The 15,539-nt window shown below is 40.9% G+C and overlaps 1 protein-coding gene across 2 annotated transcripts in view; it reads left to right on the top strand.

Moving 5' to 3' along the window:
• Positions 1-15,539, top strand: part of ABCB1 (ATP binding cassette subfamily B member 1) — a 105,604-nt gene that overhangs the window by 52,420 nt on the left and 37,645 nt on the right. Inside the window, exons 9-17 of one of the 2 annotated variants that reach the window (XM_061198499.1) lie at positions 6,994-7,165; positions 8,221-8,334; positions 8,469-8,579; positions 8,763-8,888; positions 8,995-9,198; positions 9,899-10,069; positions 12,416-12,577; positions 13,430-13,606; positions 14,124-14,270. In XM_061198499.1, coding sequence (XP_061054482.1) covers positions 6,994-7,165; positions 8,221-8,334; positions 8,469-8,579; positions 8,763-8,888; positions 8,995-9,198; positions 9,899-10,069; positions 12,416-12,577; positions 13,430-13,606; positions 14,124-14,270 — 1,384 coding nt within the window. Of the gene's footprint in view, positions 1-6,993; positions 7,166-8,220; positions 8,335-8,468; positions 8,580-8,762; positions 8,889-8,994; positions 9,199-9,898; positions 10,070-10,704; positions 10,939-12,415; positions 12,578-13,429; positions 13,607-14,123; positions 14,271-15,539 lie in introns of those variants that run through there. The other variant, XM_061198500.1, reaches the window with a different exon arrangement.

Raw genomic sequence — 15,539 nt, 5'->3', positions numbered from 1 at the left:
TTTGCGTGGAATATCTTTTTCCATCCCCTCACTTTCAGTCTGTATGTGTCCCTAGGTCTGAACTGGATCTCTTGTAAACAGCATATATATGGGTCTTGTTTTTGTATCCATTCAGCCAGTCTGTGTGTTTTTTGGTTGGAGCATTAATCCATTTACATTTAAGGTAGTTATTGATATGTATGTTCCTATTACCATTTTCTTAAATGTTTTGGGTTTGTTATTGTAGGTCTTTTCCTTCTCTTGTGTTTCCTGCCTAGAGAAGTTCCTTTTGCATTTGTTATAAAGCTGGCTTGGTGGTGCTGAATTCTTTTAGCTTTTGCTTGTCTGTAAAGCTTTTGATTTCTCCGTCAATCTGAATGAGATCCTTGTCGATATAGTAATCTTGGTTGTAGGTTTTTCTCCTTCATCACTTTAAGTATATCCTGCCACTCCCTTCTGGCTTGCAGAGTTTCTGCTGAAAGATCAGCTGTTAACCTTATGGGGATTCCCTTGTATGGTATTTGTTGCTTTTCTCTTGCTGCTTTTAATATTTTTTCTTTGTAGTTAATTTTTTTTTTAAATTTATTTATTTAATTTATTTATTTTTGGCTGCATTGGGTCTTCGCTGCTGCGCGCAGGCTTTCTCTAGTTGCGAGCAGGGGCCACTCTTCGTTGAGGTGCGTAGGCAGTGGCTTCTCTTATTGCAGAGCACGGGCTCTAGGCGCGCGGGCTTCAGTAGTTGTGGCATGCGGGTTCAGTAGTTATGGCTCGTGGGCTCTAGAGCACAGGCTCTGTACTTGTGGCACACGGGCTTAGTTGCTCTGTGGCATGTGGGGTCTTCCTGGACCAGGGCTCGAACCCATGTCCCCCTCATTGGCAGGCGGATTCCCAACCACTGTGCCACCAGGGAAGCCCTGTAGTTAATTTTTGATAGTTTGATTAATATGGGTCTCGGCATGTTTCATTTTGGGTTTATCCTGTATGGGACTCTCTGTGCTTCCTGGACTTGATTGACTATTTCCTTTCCCATGTTAGGGAAGTTTTTGACTATAATTTCTTCAAATATTTTCTCAGACCCTTTCTTTTTCTCTTCTTCTTCTGGGACCCTGATAATTCGAATGTTGGTGAGTTTAATGTTGTCCCAGAGGTCTCTGAGACTGTCCTCAATTCTTTTCATTCTTTTTTCTTTATTCTGCTCCCTGGCAGTTATTTCCACCATTTTATCTTCCAGCTCACTTATCCATTCTTCTGCCTCAGTTATTCTGTTATTGATTACTTGTAGAATATTTTTAATTTCAGTAATTGTGTTGTTCATCACTGTTTGTTTGCTCTTTAGTTCTTCTAGATCCTTGTTAAATGTTTCTTGTATTTTCTCCATTCTGTTTCCAAGATTTTGGATCATCTTTACTATCATTACTCTGAATTCTTTTTCAGGTAGGTTGCCTATTTTGTCTTCATTTATTTGGTCTTGTAGGTTTTTACCTTGCTCCTTTGTCTGTAACATAATTTTTGTCGTTTAGTTTTTTTTTTTTCTTTTTGATGGGTGGTGCTGTATTCCTGTCTTACTGGTGTTTGGCCTGAGTCGTCCAGCACTGGAGTTTGCAGGCAGTTGGATAGAGCTGGGTCTTGGTGCTGAGATGAGGACCTCCGGGAGGCCTCACTCTGATTGATATTCCCTGGGTTCTGAGGTTCTCTGTTAGTCCAGCGCTTTGGAGTCGGAACTCCCATCGCAACAGCTTGGGCCTGATCTCTGGCCCGGGAACCAAGATTCTGCAAGCTCATGGCACAGTAAGAAAAAGGAAAGAAAAAAAAAAAGCCTTGGCTCTGGTGGCGGAGTTTAGGCAGGGTAGAACTTAGGCAGGGGTGGGGTTTAGGGTGGGGCAGGACCTAGGCGGGTGGGGGGGTGACGTTTGAGCATTTGATAGGGCCTAGGCGGGGCTGTGTTCAAGCTTGGGGCGGGGCCTCTGCTTAGGACCTGGTGGAACGGGAGAAGCATCACCCAAGGAGGGCTTCTGGTGTGTGGAGTTCCGGAGTTTGGAGGTAAGGCCCTGGTGAGGGGGTGTGGGTGGGGTTTAGGCCAAGCTCATTGGAGGGGGTCTCCGAGTGTAGAGGTGGGGCCCTGGGTGGGGGTGTAGGGGTGGGGCTTGGGCTCTGCGCGGCAGGAGGGAGGCTCCGAGGGCAGAGTATTAGGCCCAGGAGCTCAACAGGCTTCCCGGTGCCTAAGTGGACAGGGAAAGCACTGGCCCCGTTACCTTCCGTTCCTTCATGGCCCTCCCGCACCATCTCCCCCCGGTTCTCCCCCATTGCTGCTGGACCCCTAACGGTGGGTGGGTCCCGATGGGTGTAGCAACTCCTCCCTTCCCCCAGCCACCCCTCAGGGGTGCTGGTCCCAGAGGTCTGGCCTTTAGTTTTGCTCCCCCTTTCCTCCTTCCCACTCCCTCAGGACCTGCGCAGCTGGAGGGGGCCTAGGCGTGCAGAGGATCAGGCTCGGGAACTCAACAGGTCCCTGGGGGTCCAGGTGGGCAGGGGAAACCTGGCCACGCTCCCTTTTGATCCTCTGCCCTCCCAGTGGTCCCCCAATTTCCCCCTTCGGGCGTTGGATCCCTTCCCCTCCCCCAGCTGCCCCTCAGGGGTGCTGGTCCTTTCCTGCCTTCACTTCTCCTCCCCCCTCACTCCCCCCACACCCCACATCCTACCCGGTCGCAGGGGGTTCCTCCCATCCCCTTAGGTGTCCATGGTCCCCCAGGGGTGCCTGGTAGGTGCCCTTTTTGTGAGGAGACGCGAATTCTGCGTCCTCTTAGTACGCCATCTTGACTCCACCTCCTATACTCCTTTCTTAATGCTACGTAAAATAACAAAATTATAATACTTTTTATTTTTTATTTTTATTTTATTGGCTGCATTGGGTCTTCATTGCTGTGCACGGGCTTTCTCTAGTTGTGGCGAGCGGGGGTTACTCTTCGTTGCAGTGCGCAGGCTTCTCATTATGATAGCTTCTTATTGCGGAGCATGGGCTCTAGGCACGCAGGCTTCAGTAGTTGCAGAACGTGGACTCAGTAGTTGTAGCATGTGGGCTCTAGGGTGCACAGGCTTCAGTAGTTGTGGCTCGCAGGATTCAGTAGTTGTGGCTCGCAGGATTCAGTAGTTGTGGCTCTTGGGCCTAGTTGCTCCACAGCATGTGGGATCTCCCCAGACCAGGGATCGAACCCACGTCCCCTGCATTGGCAGGTGGATTCTTAACTACTGCGCCACCAGGGAAGTCCCTATAATACTTTTTAAATTAATGGCATCCAAAATTTGAAGAACATAAATTGAGAAGATATTATTATTAGCGATGAAAAACGATAATGATGTATGGGATGTAACCTGGGTGAGGAGGGAAAGGACATTATAGGAGTCAAGTCCAATATTCAGAACTTAGATAAATCTGATCATTTTAGTTCACTGAAATTTTAAAGGAATTGAGGTTTTTTAAAAGGAGTGCTTTAAGTAATTAGGTACAAATTTTTTTTGTTTTAGAGAAGATTTTGATCAACTTTTTATTATAAGAATAAGCAAATGGGCTTACACAGGTATATTCAAAGATTCATTTTAGGTGTAGAATCATTTCTTCAGAAGATATTAGTTACTGGAATGTATCTTTGAAAGGTCATTCTCCTCTAGAGAACTGGGTGTTAGTTTTGCCTGAAGATGAAGAGTAGACTCAAGACTACAACCTGATGGCCTAAGGTTCTTTCCAGCTTGGCCATTTCTTGAAAGTTCAATTCATTCAGCAAATTTATCCAGCATCTAATACACCCCATGCACTGTGCTAGGCTCTGGGGGTATTTGCCTTCGTGTGATCCCCAGTCAAAATAGTAAGGTGAAGAAAAGGGAAGGAAGGGAGGCAGGAAAGTAGTAAGGAAGATAAGAAAGAAATCATCAAAGGCATGAATTAAATCATGAATTTTTTAAATGTGCTATGAAAGAATCAAAGAGTATGCCCATGAGGGTGAGGAGGGCAAATTTACTTGAACTATGGCGGTCAAGGAAGGCATGATGGATGTTTGCGGTGGTTTCGTGGAGGCTGGGACTTGAGGGATGAGGAAAATCCTGCTCTAGTAGGGGTAGGGATAGAGGAGTCTTCCAGATTTCCTGAGGTGGCAAAGACTTTGGTATATTCTAGAAAATATCCTAAGGCTTGTGTGACTGGAGTTCAGTTGAGTGAGAGGAGATTGAGATGAAGAAAAGCTGTTGAGGGTGGGTGGGGGCCGGAACAAGGGGACTTGCAGACCCTGGTGAGGAGTTAGGATCTAACTCTAAGGGCACAGGGAAGCGGTTGAGGGTTTTAAACAAGGGAGTGACTATCTACATTATGTTTTAAAACCATTTCTCTGCCTGTAGTTGGTCTGGTGAATGTATGAGAGCCGTCAAAGATTTGCTCGGAAGACTGTTGAAGTAGTCCAGGAGAAGGGTGATAAGTACCTAGATTGAGGATTTAATTTGGAAGTAGAATTGTTAAAATTATCCTTAGACCAAATATAATTCTTCACTCTTCTTCCTAGTTCTTGCTCTTCCCTTCTCTGCTTCCACATAGACAAGTAATTAAGGTCTTAGTCTGATTTTCTCTTCAAATTAGCAGGTATAGTAGGATCTCTCAAAGTCTCTCAGAATTTAGAGTGAATTTAATTCAGTAGTATACAATAGTTTTATTCTCCTTCATTTAAATATATTTTTCTCTCGTGTACGTCCTGCATATGTTGACCTGTTAGTATTGATTTCTCTTTGCTTAGCAAAAATTGTTCCTTGCTCTTGTAAGGGGCTATTTGCATCACTGATATATATTTTCATATTATTTAAGAATATTTTTTTCTAAATGTCATTGTTTTATTATGTGACTTTGCCCCTTTTAGGAAATCCTACATTATCATTTTCATACTAAAGCTTTTAATGAATTAATGATTTTAATATCTGGTTTTGTATGTGCATCAAAGCCTATGTAAAAGTGGTATTGTTTGTTTTTCTTTCTTCCTTACCCCCTTCTTTTCTTCATTTATCTTTTCTGGCATCTAAATGATTTTCTTCCTTGTTTCTTCTGCCTGTGCAAAAGTTTCCTCTGGCTGCTTGGGACACAACATATCAGCGAAATGATTTCTACATTAGTCTTGGTAAGCAAGAACTGAAATAAAGGAAATAACAGGGTGTGACTCATAGCGTTAAAGTTACTTAAATGTCATCATGTATAATTTATGCCTAGTAATACTTTCACACCAAATCACCTCATAAAGTGGGAGGGATATATATCAGCCATTGAAATACATTTCTCAAAAATAATTTTTTGGTCAAAGATTATAACTGGCAAGTTTGGGATTTACATTTTTGGAGGGAGAAACTCTAATAATATATTACCATTTTATCACTATGAAGTTCTATTTATATTTGCTCTTTGGGCAGTAGTCATGTAAATTTCATTTGGCCATGCTTTGGTAACTGGTTATTGGTGAAGTAGTTTTTAAAAGTCATGAAGGCAAGAAAGAATGCATGCTCATATCTGAGCAAGGCACAAATGCTCCAAAAAATAAATATAATACTGCATAATATTTGCATAGTCATGTGTTTATGGATCAAAGACCTCAAAATATACATTCTGTATGGAAGTAAATTTTTTCATTTCAACAATTGTGAGCTCCTCTTTCTGCAAGGAGTTGTGATTAAGAGGATAAAGACAGATTTAAGGCTCAATTATAATCTATCCTATTTCTCTAATAATTTTACCATGATTCTATATTTGCAAAGATCCTTCTTTTTCTTAAAATTAGGGCCCCATTTGCTTATCTCCACATCTCTCTTCTTAAGCAAAAACAGTCTGCCATGTTCCTTTCAAATGAAGGTAAAGTTACAGAGGCCGTCTCCTTTACTTACCTTGAATATCAGAAATTAACCAGTTTCCCAGGGTTTAAAAAGTACTTGAATTGCCATTTGGGAGTAAGTGTTAAGTTATTAGAAAGAGAGAGAAATATCTGTCAATGGTCTCTAACATTGCTTTGGTTTTTGTTTGCTTCCTTGCTTTTGCCTTCTTTTGTGTAATTCCCTGTATTTGCTGTAAGAATTATTAACAGGTGTTCTCCAAGTTTGGCTAATGTAGTGCAGATTTTTGTGCTGTGAACAGATTACAGGGTTATAGTACTGAGATCTTGATTTGCTCCGTCCTTGAGGCAGCCAGAAGGCCTTGGGTGGCCCAAGCCACCAGGGAGAGCCCCTCCCTCCAGCAGTGAGTAGCCATGACAGGACCAACGTCGGAAGCATTGACAGAGGGTATGGGTAGTAGGCAACGTATAGAAAGGCTGAGGAGGGGGACACTGATATATAGTGATGGATTATTATATACTTTTAAGCCAAATAATGTTTTCAGGTCAGTGATTTTTAAAATAAACATCTGTGGAAGTGAGATAAAATAGACAGTTTATTTACATGTAAAAAATCTTAGATGGCAATTCGGAGCTCTTAAAATGCTCCCACACATGTATTTTCTCATTTGGTTCTTCCAGCAGGCCCAGGGGGAAGCAGGGCGGGCAGCAGACTTGATGTTCAGAGGTTTAAAGGACTCACCTGTATTGACCACTTTCTAGCATTATATCTTCATTTTATTAGTACATTTAAAACACATGCAGATTTTAAAGGGAAAACACAAGTGTTTTCATAGCTTCTGTTTTATGTATGAAACGATGCAAGTTCTGGAAGTTCGTTAAGTATTACTTCATTTATTTCACTATTGCTAAAGTCAGAGAAGGTGCTTTTTAGAACATCCCTCGACAAATTACTTAATTTCCATAAGGCCTCAGTTTCATCTCCTACAAGAAGGGATTAACATAGTACTAACATCATAGGATCAGTGTGTGGACAAAAGGAGAAAAGACATGTGAAACACCTCCCCCAGGCCGTGGCACATCCTGTGTACGCAATAACCATCATGCTGTATTGACCCGTTTCATAAGATTTATAGGTATGTGTGCTAATTTTTGTTACTTCTCCCAGGTACAACAAAAATTTGGAAGAAGCTAAAAGAATTGGAATAAAGAAAGCTATTACAGCCAACATTTCTATGGGTGCTGCTTTCCTGTTGATCTATGCATCATATGCTCTGGCATTCTGGTATGGGACCTCCTTAGTCCTCTCAGAAGAATATTCTATTGGACAAGTACTCACTGTAAGTGATGTTATATTAAGAGATGACTCACTATTAAAATGCCAATGAAATTTAGTAGTGTTGGTTTGACTGTTGGAGAATATATTTTCGAAGAATTATTAAATAATGCAAAGAATAGCGAGCAAGAGCCTGGGATTTAATATCAGGCCATCTTGGTTCAAATTCCGGCTGTGCCACTTATTAGCTGTATGATTTGGTTCAGCCACCTAGACTTTTCAAGACTCTATTACCTCTTCTGCAAAATGGAGATGACAGGAATAAGGTGCCATAATTTTTAGTGTTGTTGTAAAGGACTAACCGAGAACATGAATATAGAATCACTTAGCAAAATTCCTTCTATATAAGTTGTTGGGTAATATAACTACTGTGTGATTGAGAAAGAAATGAATAGTGACGTTAGTTCCCTTTAACCCCTGAAGAAAAACAGTGTCAAGTCTACCAATAAGAAACTGATTTGGGCAAAATGAAAAAAAAAAACAAACAAAAACAAACGGTTCATCAGACCTCAAAGAGAATACAATCTGGTGGAGGGCAGAAAGACTTCATCTGATAAAGAATGTGTGCTTTATAGTTTACAAAATATTTTCATATGTACCGTTTCACTTGATACAAGAATACTAAGGTTGCCCGGTAGGGAAAACAGATAGAATCTTGCCTGTTTTTGCAAATAAAGAAATTGAAGCCCAGAGATCTAGGAGAATCGCCTGAAGACTTAAAGCCAGTCAGTGCTCAATCCAGGATTCAGACTTTGGGCTTCTGACTCTCATAATAGGGTTTGTTTCCACTGTACCCTACTGATGACCTAAACCAAAATTCTTGGCCATTGAAGACATATAAAAATATTCTAGTCATATAGAATTTATTGTTTCACTGAGTCGGTAAGACTAATTCAGCATTCTAAACTGAAAAGTACTTCAACTTAAAAAATATTTTTAACAGCCAGTATTCATATGTTGCCTTTGCCATTTAAAAATTTAATTAGCGATGTTAGAAGAAGTATGAAAAAAATGTACTAAACACTAAGTCACTTGATGTTTTTCCTTCACATTCCTCAGGTCTTCTTTTCTGTATTAATTGGGGCTTTTAGTGTTGGACAGGCATCTCCAAGCATTGAGGCATTTGCAAATGCAAGAGGAGCAGCTTATGAAATCTTCAAGATCATTGATAACGTAAGTCTGGGCTGACCATTTATCTATCTGTCTAAAAAAGTCGATTTTCTTTATCACTTTATTCAACTCTCCACAGATGTCACTAAAAGTAGTTATTGTAACCTCGTCATCTTCTGAAATTTTATTCTGTTCAGAAACCAAGCATCGACAGCTATTCGGAGAGCGGGCACAAACCCGATAATATTAAGGGAAATCTGGAATTCAAAAATGTTCACTTCAATTACCCATCTCGAAACGAAGTTAAGGTACAGTGATAAATGATTAATCAGTGATTCAACAATGTATTGGAAGAAGACTTTCTGATACTTTCCTTTAGAGATTGTTTAAAAAAAAATGTGTATTTAAACCTAGTTTTGAATTGAACTGTCAGTTCATAGTCCCAAAATCTGTGTATTGCTTCTAAGTTTATTTCTCATTCATCATGATAGATCTTGAAGGGCCTCAACTTGAAGGTAGAGAGCGGGCAGACGGTGGCCCTGGTTGGAAACAGCGGCTGTGGGAAAAGCACGACGGTCCAGCTGATACAGAGGCTCTATGACCCCACGGAGGGCGTGGTGAGATGACTCTTGCTGAACTAGGTGCTGCGGCACTGAGTTACCTTTGCAGATCATACGTCACAAGTCTGCAGTGTGTGAATATCACACCCACTTTTTATTTCAGATCAGTATTGACGGACAGGACATCAGGACCATCAACGTAAGGTATCTGCGGGAAATTATCGGTGTGGTGAGTCAGGAACCTGTGTTGTTTGCTACCACGATAGCTGAGAACATTCGCTACGGCCGTGAAAATGTAACCATGGATGAGATTGAGAAAGCTGTGAAGGAAGCCAGCGCCTATGACTTCATCATGAAACTGCCTAATGTAAGTCCTTCTCGATCTTTGTCATGCTAGAGGGTTATAAAATGCTGGCCTGATGCATAGGAAGTTAGGAAATGACTATAAACTGGAGGAACCTCCTAAGAAGGGAAGTCAAGATGACTTCAGATTTTAAAGCTCTAGCAGCATCAACTAGTAGTAGACGTACATATTTTTTTTAATTAGGGTTGGTTATTACTAAGTTTAAGGAACTGGACCATACTGCCTGTGAAGCTTGGGTTGTTTATGGGATTGCTTGCCATCTTTTTTTTTTTTTTTTAAACAAATTTATTTATTTATTTATTTTTTGGCTGCGTTGGGTCTTCCTTGCTGTGCGTGGGCTTTCTCTAGTTGCGGCGAGTGGGGGCTACTCTTTGTTGCAGTGTGCGGGCTTCTCATTGCAGTGGCTTCTCTTTGTTGTGGAACACAGGCTCTTGGCACGTGGGCTGCAGTAGTTGTGGCACGTGGGCTCAGTAGTTGTGGCTCGTGGGCTCTAGAGCGCAGGCTCAGTACTTGTGGCGCACAGGCTTAGTTGCTCCGTGGCATGTGGGATCTTCCCGGACCAGGGCTCGAACCTGGGTCTCCTGCATTGGCCTGTGGATTCTTAACCACTGCACCACCAGGGAAGTCCCTGCTTGCCATCTTAAAATCTGAGCTGAGATAGCTTATTCTGTTGCTTAATCCTCCTGTGGTTTCTGTGTTGTAGAAATTTGACACCCTGGTTGGAGAGAGAGGGGCCCAGCTGAGTGGTGGACAGAAGCAGAGGATCGCCATCGCTCGGGCCCTGGTTCGCAACCCCAAGATCCTCCTGCTGGATGAGGCCACCTCAGCGCTGGACACTGAGAGTGAAGCGGTGGTTCAGGTGGCCCTGGATAAGGTGGGTGAACCTCATTTCAAACCTAGCTGATTTATAAGCACAGGAGCATTCCATTGTTAATTCTTCTTAATATTAAAAAAAAATGTCTTCTAAAGTGATTCTTTAAGCTATTAAAACCATCAGGCATCTTTGGGTCTGTTTGTTTAACTTCTCTTTATTTCTCTGGTATTTTTTTAGGTAGAGATGAATAAGCTTTCATTGAAAGATACTTGCAAATTTTTTTTTTTTTCTTTATTTTTGGCTGCATTGGGTCCTCATTGCTGTGCATGGGCTTTCTCTAGTTGCGGCGAGCGGGGGCTACTCTTTGTTGTGGTGCGTGGGCTTCTCATTGTGGCGGCTTCTCCTGATGCAGAGCACGGGCTCTAGGCGCGTGGGTTTCAGTAGTTGGGGCACGCGGGCTCAGTAGTCGTGGTGCACAGGCTTAGTTACTCTGCGGCATGTGGGATCTTCCCAGACCAGGGCTCGAACCCGTGTCCCCTGTGTTGGCAGGTGGATTGTTAACCGCTGCGCCATCAGGGAAGTCCCTACTTGCAAATTTCTAAAATTGAACAATGAGAAATAAAGACTCAGATGAAAATTGGTCTTCGTTGTGATCTTGAAAACTTATTAGCCTTAGCAATGACCCTGTTATTTAGGTTTTGTGAGGTTTTGCTGTTGTCAGCGAGAGGAAGGTTTACAGTTTCCAAGATGTTAGATGCCTATTGAAGACTCTGTGGGAAACCTCTTATCTTCAGGAAAGCGCCCTGCCGATGTTGGAAACTTACCTGGGCCATGAAATGTCCTTGACCATCAACAGAGTTTGACCTTCCAGCAGTTCTCGAGTCTGTGTGACTCATTCACCAGTTTGGACTTGAGTGCTCGTGCTGTGCCAGGCACTGTGTGCTTGGTCTCTGGTGTATGATGGTAACCAGGCCAGCTCTGTGAGGACAAGGAACGGGGAAACCTTTTAACCCGTAAGTGCTCCGAGTTGAAGTGTCCCAGTAGAATTCAAAGATGAACTCATATTTGCTCCAGTTCCTCCTCTCTGTAATAACAAAACAACGCTGTTTCTCTAAACATCCTGTCAGAGTGAGTAATAGATTGTTGAGAGAAGAAAAAGCAGGTCACTGAAACTTCTGTGAACCAAAATAGAAAGAGGTGGGATTATGGCTGCGTTTTCCCCCTTCACTTTGCTTATCTATAGTTTCACATCTGTATTTTCTTATAATTCTACCATGGCACTATGTATTAAATTATAAATAAAATGAATTTAGAAAGGTTGCATTTAAAAATACCTTTTCTTTAGCATGCACATTTTGGGGGGGAATACCACATCCCCAACTTTTGAAAACATCCATGGAGCTGATACGTTGTCTTCTCTACTTTCTAGTTGCTACCACCTAGAGAGTATTTTTCTGACATGTATTTTTTTTTTTCTTCTCGGAGTTTTTCACTTCTCTTTTTCATACTCATCCTGATAACTTTTTTTGGTTAGTTTGTTTTGAGAATTTTATTGCTAGTTCCCAGAGAGAAATGTAGAGTAACAAACATTATAAGCACTGGGAAAGTTACAAAGGTTAAAGAAATCTCGGGCGAGTTCTAGTTCTCTGTTCCATGTGAAAATAAAAATGAGATTGGGCATTTAAAACATTTACATAGCTCTTCAGTTTTTCCATAATGCTTCTCCCTAGGAATAAGCATCATTTATTAAGCATTTACTGTGTACGTCACAGTGCTTCCTGTGCATTATTGTGTTTAGTTATCACAACTACTCTAAAAATTAGCACTATATTATTATCCCCATTTTATAGATGAATAAGTTGAGCCTCACACAGGTTAAAAGATTTGTATAAAATCCTGGAATTCATAAATGGCAGAACTAAGATTTGAGTTCAGATCATGTAACGCTGAAGTCTGCACTTTGTTGCTTCACATTTATTATTTGTCTTGATCATCCAAATGTCCTGTGAGATAGGACATGGTGATTCCCAGGACTGATGCTAGCTCGTATGCACCAGTATAGCAACTGGCCTGTACCTGCTCTGATTGACCAATTCTTGGGCTGTAGGGTGTTTTACTTTGTATAAGCCCCTGATTATTACTATAAACAGGCTACGAGAGGTTGAGTAAAATACTTAGAGGCTTACATAATATTAATATGAGACTATCATATTTGTGTTTATAGTTATAATAGAACATCATTTTAAACCACTAACTGTACATTTACTGAAGGAGGAGACTATCTTATATAGCTTACACCGTTTTGCAATGTCCAAGGGCATTGGTGGTCAGTAAATATAAATTGAATTAATGAGTTTTTCCATATAATTGTTCATGTATTCCAAAACCAAATTTTTCTCTCTTCAGGCCAGAGAAGGCCGGACCACCATTGTGATCGCGCATCGTTTGTCCACAGTTCGTAATGCTGATGTCATTGCTGGTCTTGATGATGGAGTCACTGTGGAGAAAGGCAGTCATGATGAACTCATGAAGGAGAAAGGCATTTACTTCAAACTTGTCACAATGCAGGTATAGTCTAACTCTAGCATTTTCCTAAAGCACAGTATGTTAGGCATAAGCTGATTTTGCTGTGTTCAGTGCTATAAATAAATGTTACCGTTGATTATCTTGAGAAGAGGGAAAAAATACTTGGGTGGGAAGCGGGGGGATTCAGGATCTGACCAGTGTTTTAGAGGTTTTTTCTTTCTCTTGAAAGGAGGGAAAATAAAGAAGGATAATTAGAGAAAAGTAAAGTTAAAAAAGGCTTAAAAGTGAGCTATCCACTCAAGTAGCCACTAGCCACATGTGGTTATTGAGCACTTCAGCGGTGGTTAATCTGAATTGAAGTGTTTGTAAGCTGAAAGTGCATACCAGAGTCCAAAGACTTAGACTTAGTCCACCAAAAAAAAAGAAAAAAAAAAAAAAAGCAGGATATCTCAAAAAGTCTTTACACTGATTACATGTTGATCTAATACCTTGGATACATTAGGTTAGGTAAAATATATAATTAAAATTGATTTTACCTCTCTTACTTTTTTTAACATGGCTACTGAAAAAAATTGTGGCTCACAATATGGTTTGCACCGTATTTCTGTTGATAACACTGGTCCAAAGCAAATATGATTGAGCCAAAAACACCCACAAAAAGGATGTGACTAGATACATGGAATGGATGCCATGTTGTTTCAGCATATTTTATGGGAATACTCATTTAGTGGTTTTAACTTTCAAATATAATCACACCAGAAAATAGCAGTTTAACTTTATCCTTTTCCTATGAAGACTTAAATTGCCATTTTCCTTGATATTTGCTGTTAAGCGATTAGTTTTTGTTGGTTAACTGAGCCTAACCAGCTTATGAATATTTCTTGTTTATTTTAGACAAAAGGAAATGAAATTGAATTAGAAAATGCAGCTGGTGGATCCAAAAGTGAAATTGATGCCTTGGACATGTCCCCCAAAGATTTAGGATCCAGTCTAATAAGAAGAAAATCAACTCGCAAGAGTATCCATGGACCACAAAGCCAAAACAGAAAGCTTAGTACAGAAGAGACTTTGGTACGGAGGAGGCTGCGGACTTATGTCTTCACCAGTGGGCTAAGGCTGGGATATGAGTGGGAACAAGAAATGCTTATCCAGAATCCTCCTGTCCTATCCCCTAGCCTGTTCCACAAATCCAAATCTCAACATTTTAGACTCAAGTTGGAATTTATAGGACAAGAATTTTAGAATTAGAATTTATAACGTAAAGAGATAGGTTATAGTGGGTCTTCAAATACAAACATTTCTGTTCTTTTTTCCTTACTTATAAATATAGTTGTCACGTTCCAACTGTCAGGTCAGACTTAAATGTTTATGGAATCATTATTTCTTAAGAAACAAAGGAACAATATAACAGAATCTGTCAGCACTTTTTTTTTTTTAAAGGTAAATAGCCATCAATTGATAAGGAAGTAGGTATAAGATATATTCATTTAAAAATTTTTGTGCATACAGAAGAACTGTACATCAATGAAATCAGTTATGTGTCAGTTCTTTTCCTGACCAGTTTGTTGTATTATTTTGTGTTCTCCAGGATGAAAATGTACCTCCAGTTTCCTTTTGGAGGATTCTGAAGCTGAATGTAACTGAATGGCCTTATTTTGTGGTTGGTATATTTTGTGCCATTATAAATGGAGGTCTGCAACCAGCATTTTCAGTAATATTTTCAAGGATTATAGGGGTAAGTGTTTATGTCCATTTTGGAGATTTACTTGTGAGTCCTGACTAAAGAATGAACTGTTTGTATTTGTAACTTTATATAGAAACCACAAAAATATGCAGCTCACCTTCATATGACACTAAGCAGCTTGTAGATGTAGGAATAGAAGTCTTGTTTGTGATAGGAAAACTAATTGTTCAAAGCTTCCTTTGTCGTGGCAGTTGGTTTCTATCCTAGGGCCCTGGGAACGAGATCCCTGAAAAATAGTCCAAGAAACTGACTAGGTGACTGTCCCATACCTGCCATCATTGGACTCTGAGTCAACCTCAGGAACTGTCCTATCACCAGGGTGCGAAGAGAGTTCCTCGTATGTTCATCACACCGGCTCAAGAGAGAGCTGCTCTCTGACTCATGTGCTTGTCAGGACGTGAGCAGGCCGAGCGCTTGGCCTCTGTGAGATGTCCGTCCCACGTGTTAAGATGAAAACAAATGGGATGGCTTCCAAAAGATTGAGGCTGACAGATGCTGGTGGCACCTGCTTTTCATTTTGGCATTTTCAACAAAAAAGTTACAATCCAGGCAGGAGTGCCCTCTGTTAATGGCAGATGTGCAGACATTAAGCTGAGGACACCTTTGTCATAACTGCTAGAAACATTGTAGAGAAAGAGATGGATCACTACACAAAATATAGACCAAACGCTAACTTTTGATTATACTATAAGATACATAAATATGCTGGTCCACCTATGCCTGGCTAACTTATTTCAGGTTGACGTTCACATGTTTGATGTAGTCCTTCAAGGAATATCTTCAGTGTCTGCTTTGTGCCACGTACTGTTCTAGGTGCTGAAAAAGTACCAGGAAAGAGAGGAAGTGTCTGATTACATGGAGCATATGTTCTAGGCCAGGGGTTAGCAAACTTTGTCTATAAACGCTAAGAGAGTAGATATTTTAGGCTGTGCAGGCCAAATGGTCTCTGTTGCAAATCCTCAACCTTGCCATTGTAGTGCACAAGTAACCATTTCAGAAGCAAAGGATCATGGTTGTGTTCCGTAGCCGCCATAGATTGGCTGGGGCCAGTCCCTGTTCTAACACTGGTCTTGCAGGCACAGGGGTAGACAGTGGCATCATCAGGGGAAAAAAAGGAATTGGATTAGTTAGGAATAGGTTTGGCTGTGTATAACAAAAACTTACAAATTTTATGTTTTCCTCATTCCTCGTGTAACAACAGACCTGGAAACAGGTGGTCCAAGGCAGACACATTAGCTCCTAGATATTGGGTAGGCAACA

This window comes from Eubalaena glacialis, chromosome 8 (assembly GCF_028564815.1).
Source record: "Eubalaena glacialis isolate mEubGla1 chromosome 8, mEubGla1.1.hap2.+ XY, whole genome shotgun sequence".
Classification (NCBI taxonomy): Eukaryota; Metazoa; Chordata; class Mammalia; order Artiodactyla; family Balaenidae; genus Eubalaena; species Eubalaena glacialis.
This window is presented reverse-complemented; position numbering and strand designations above follow the sequence as displayed.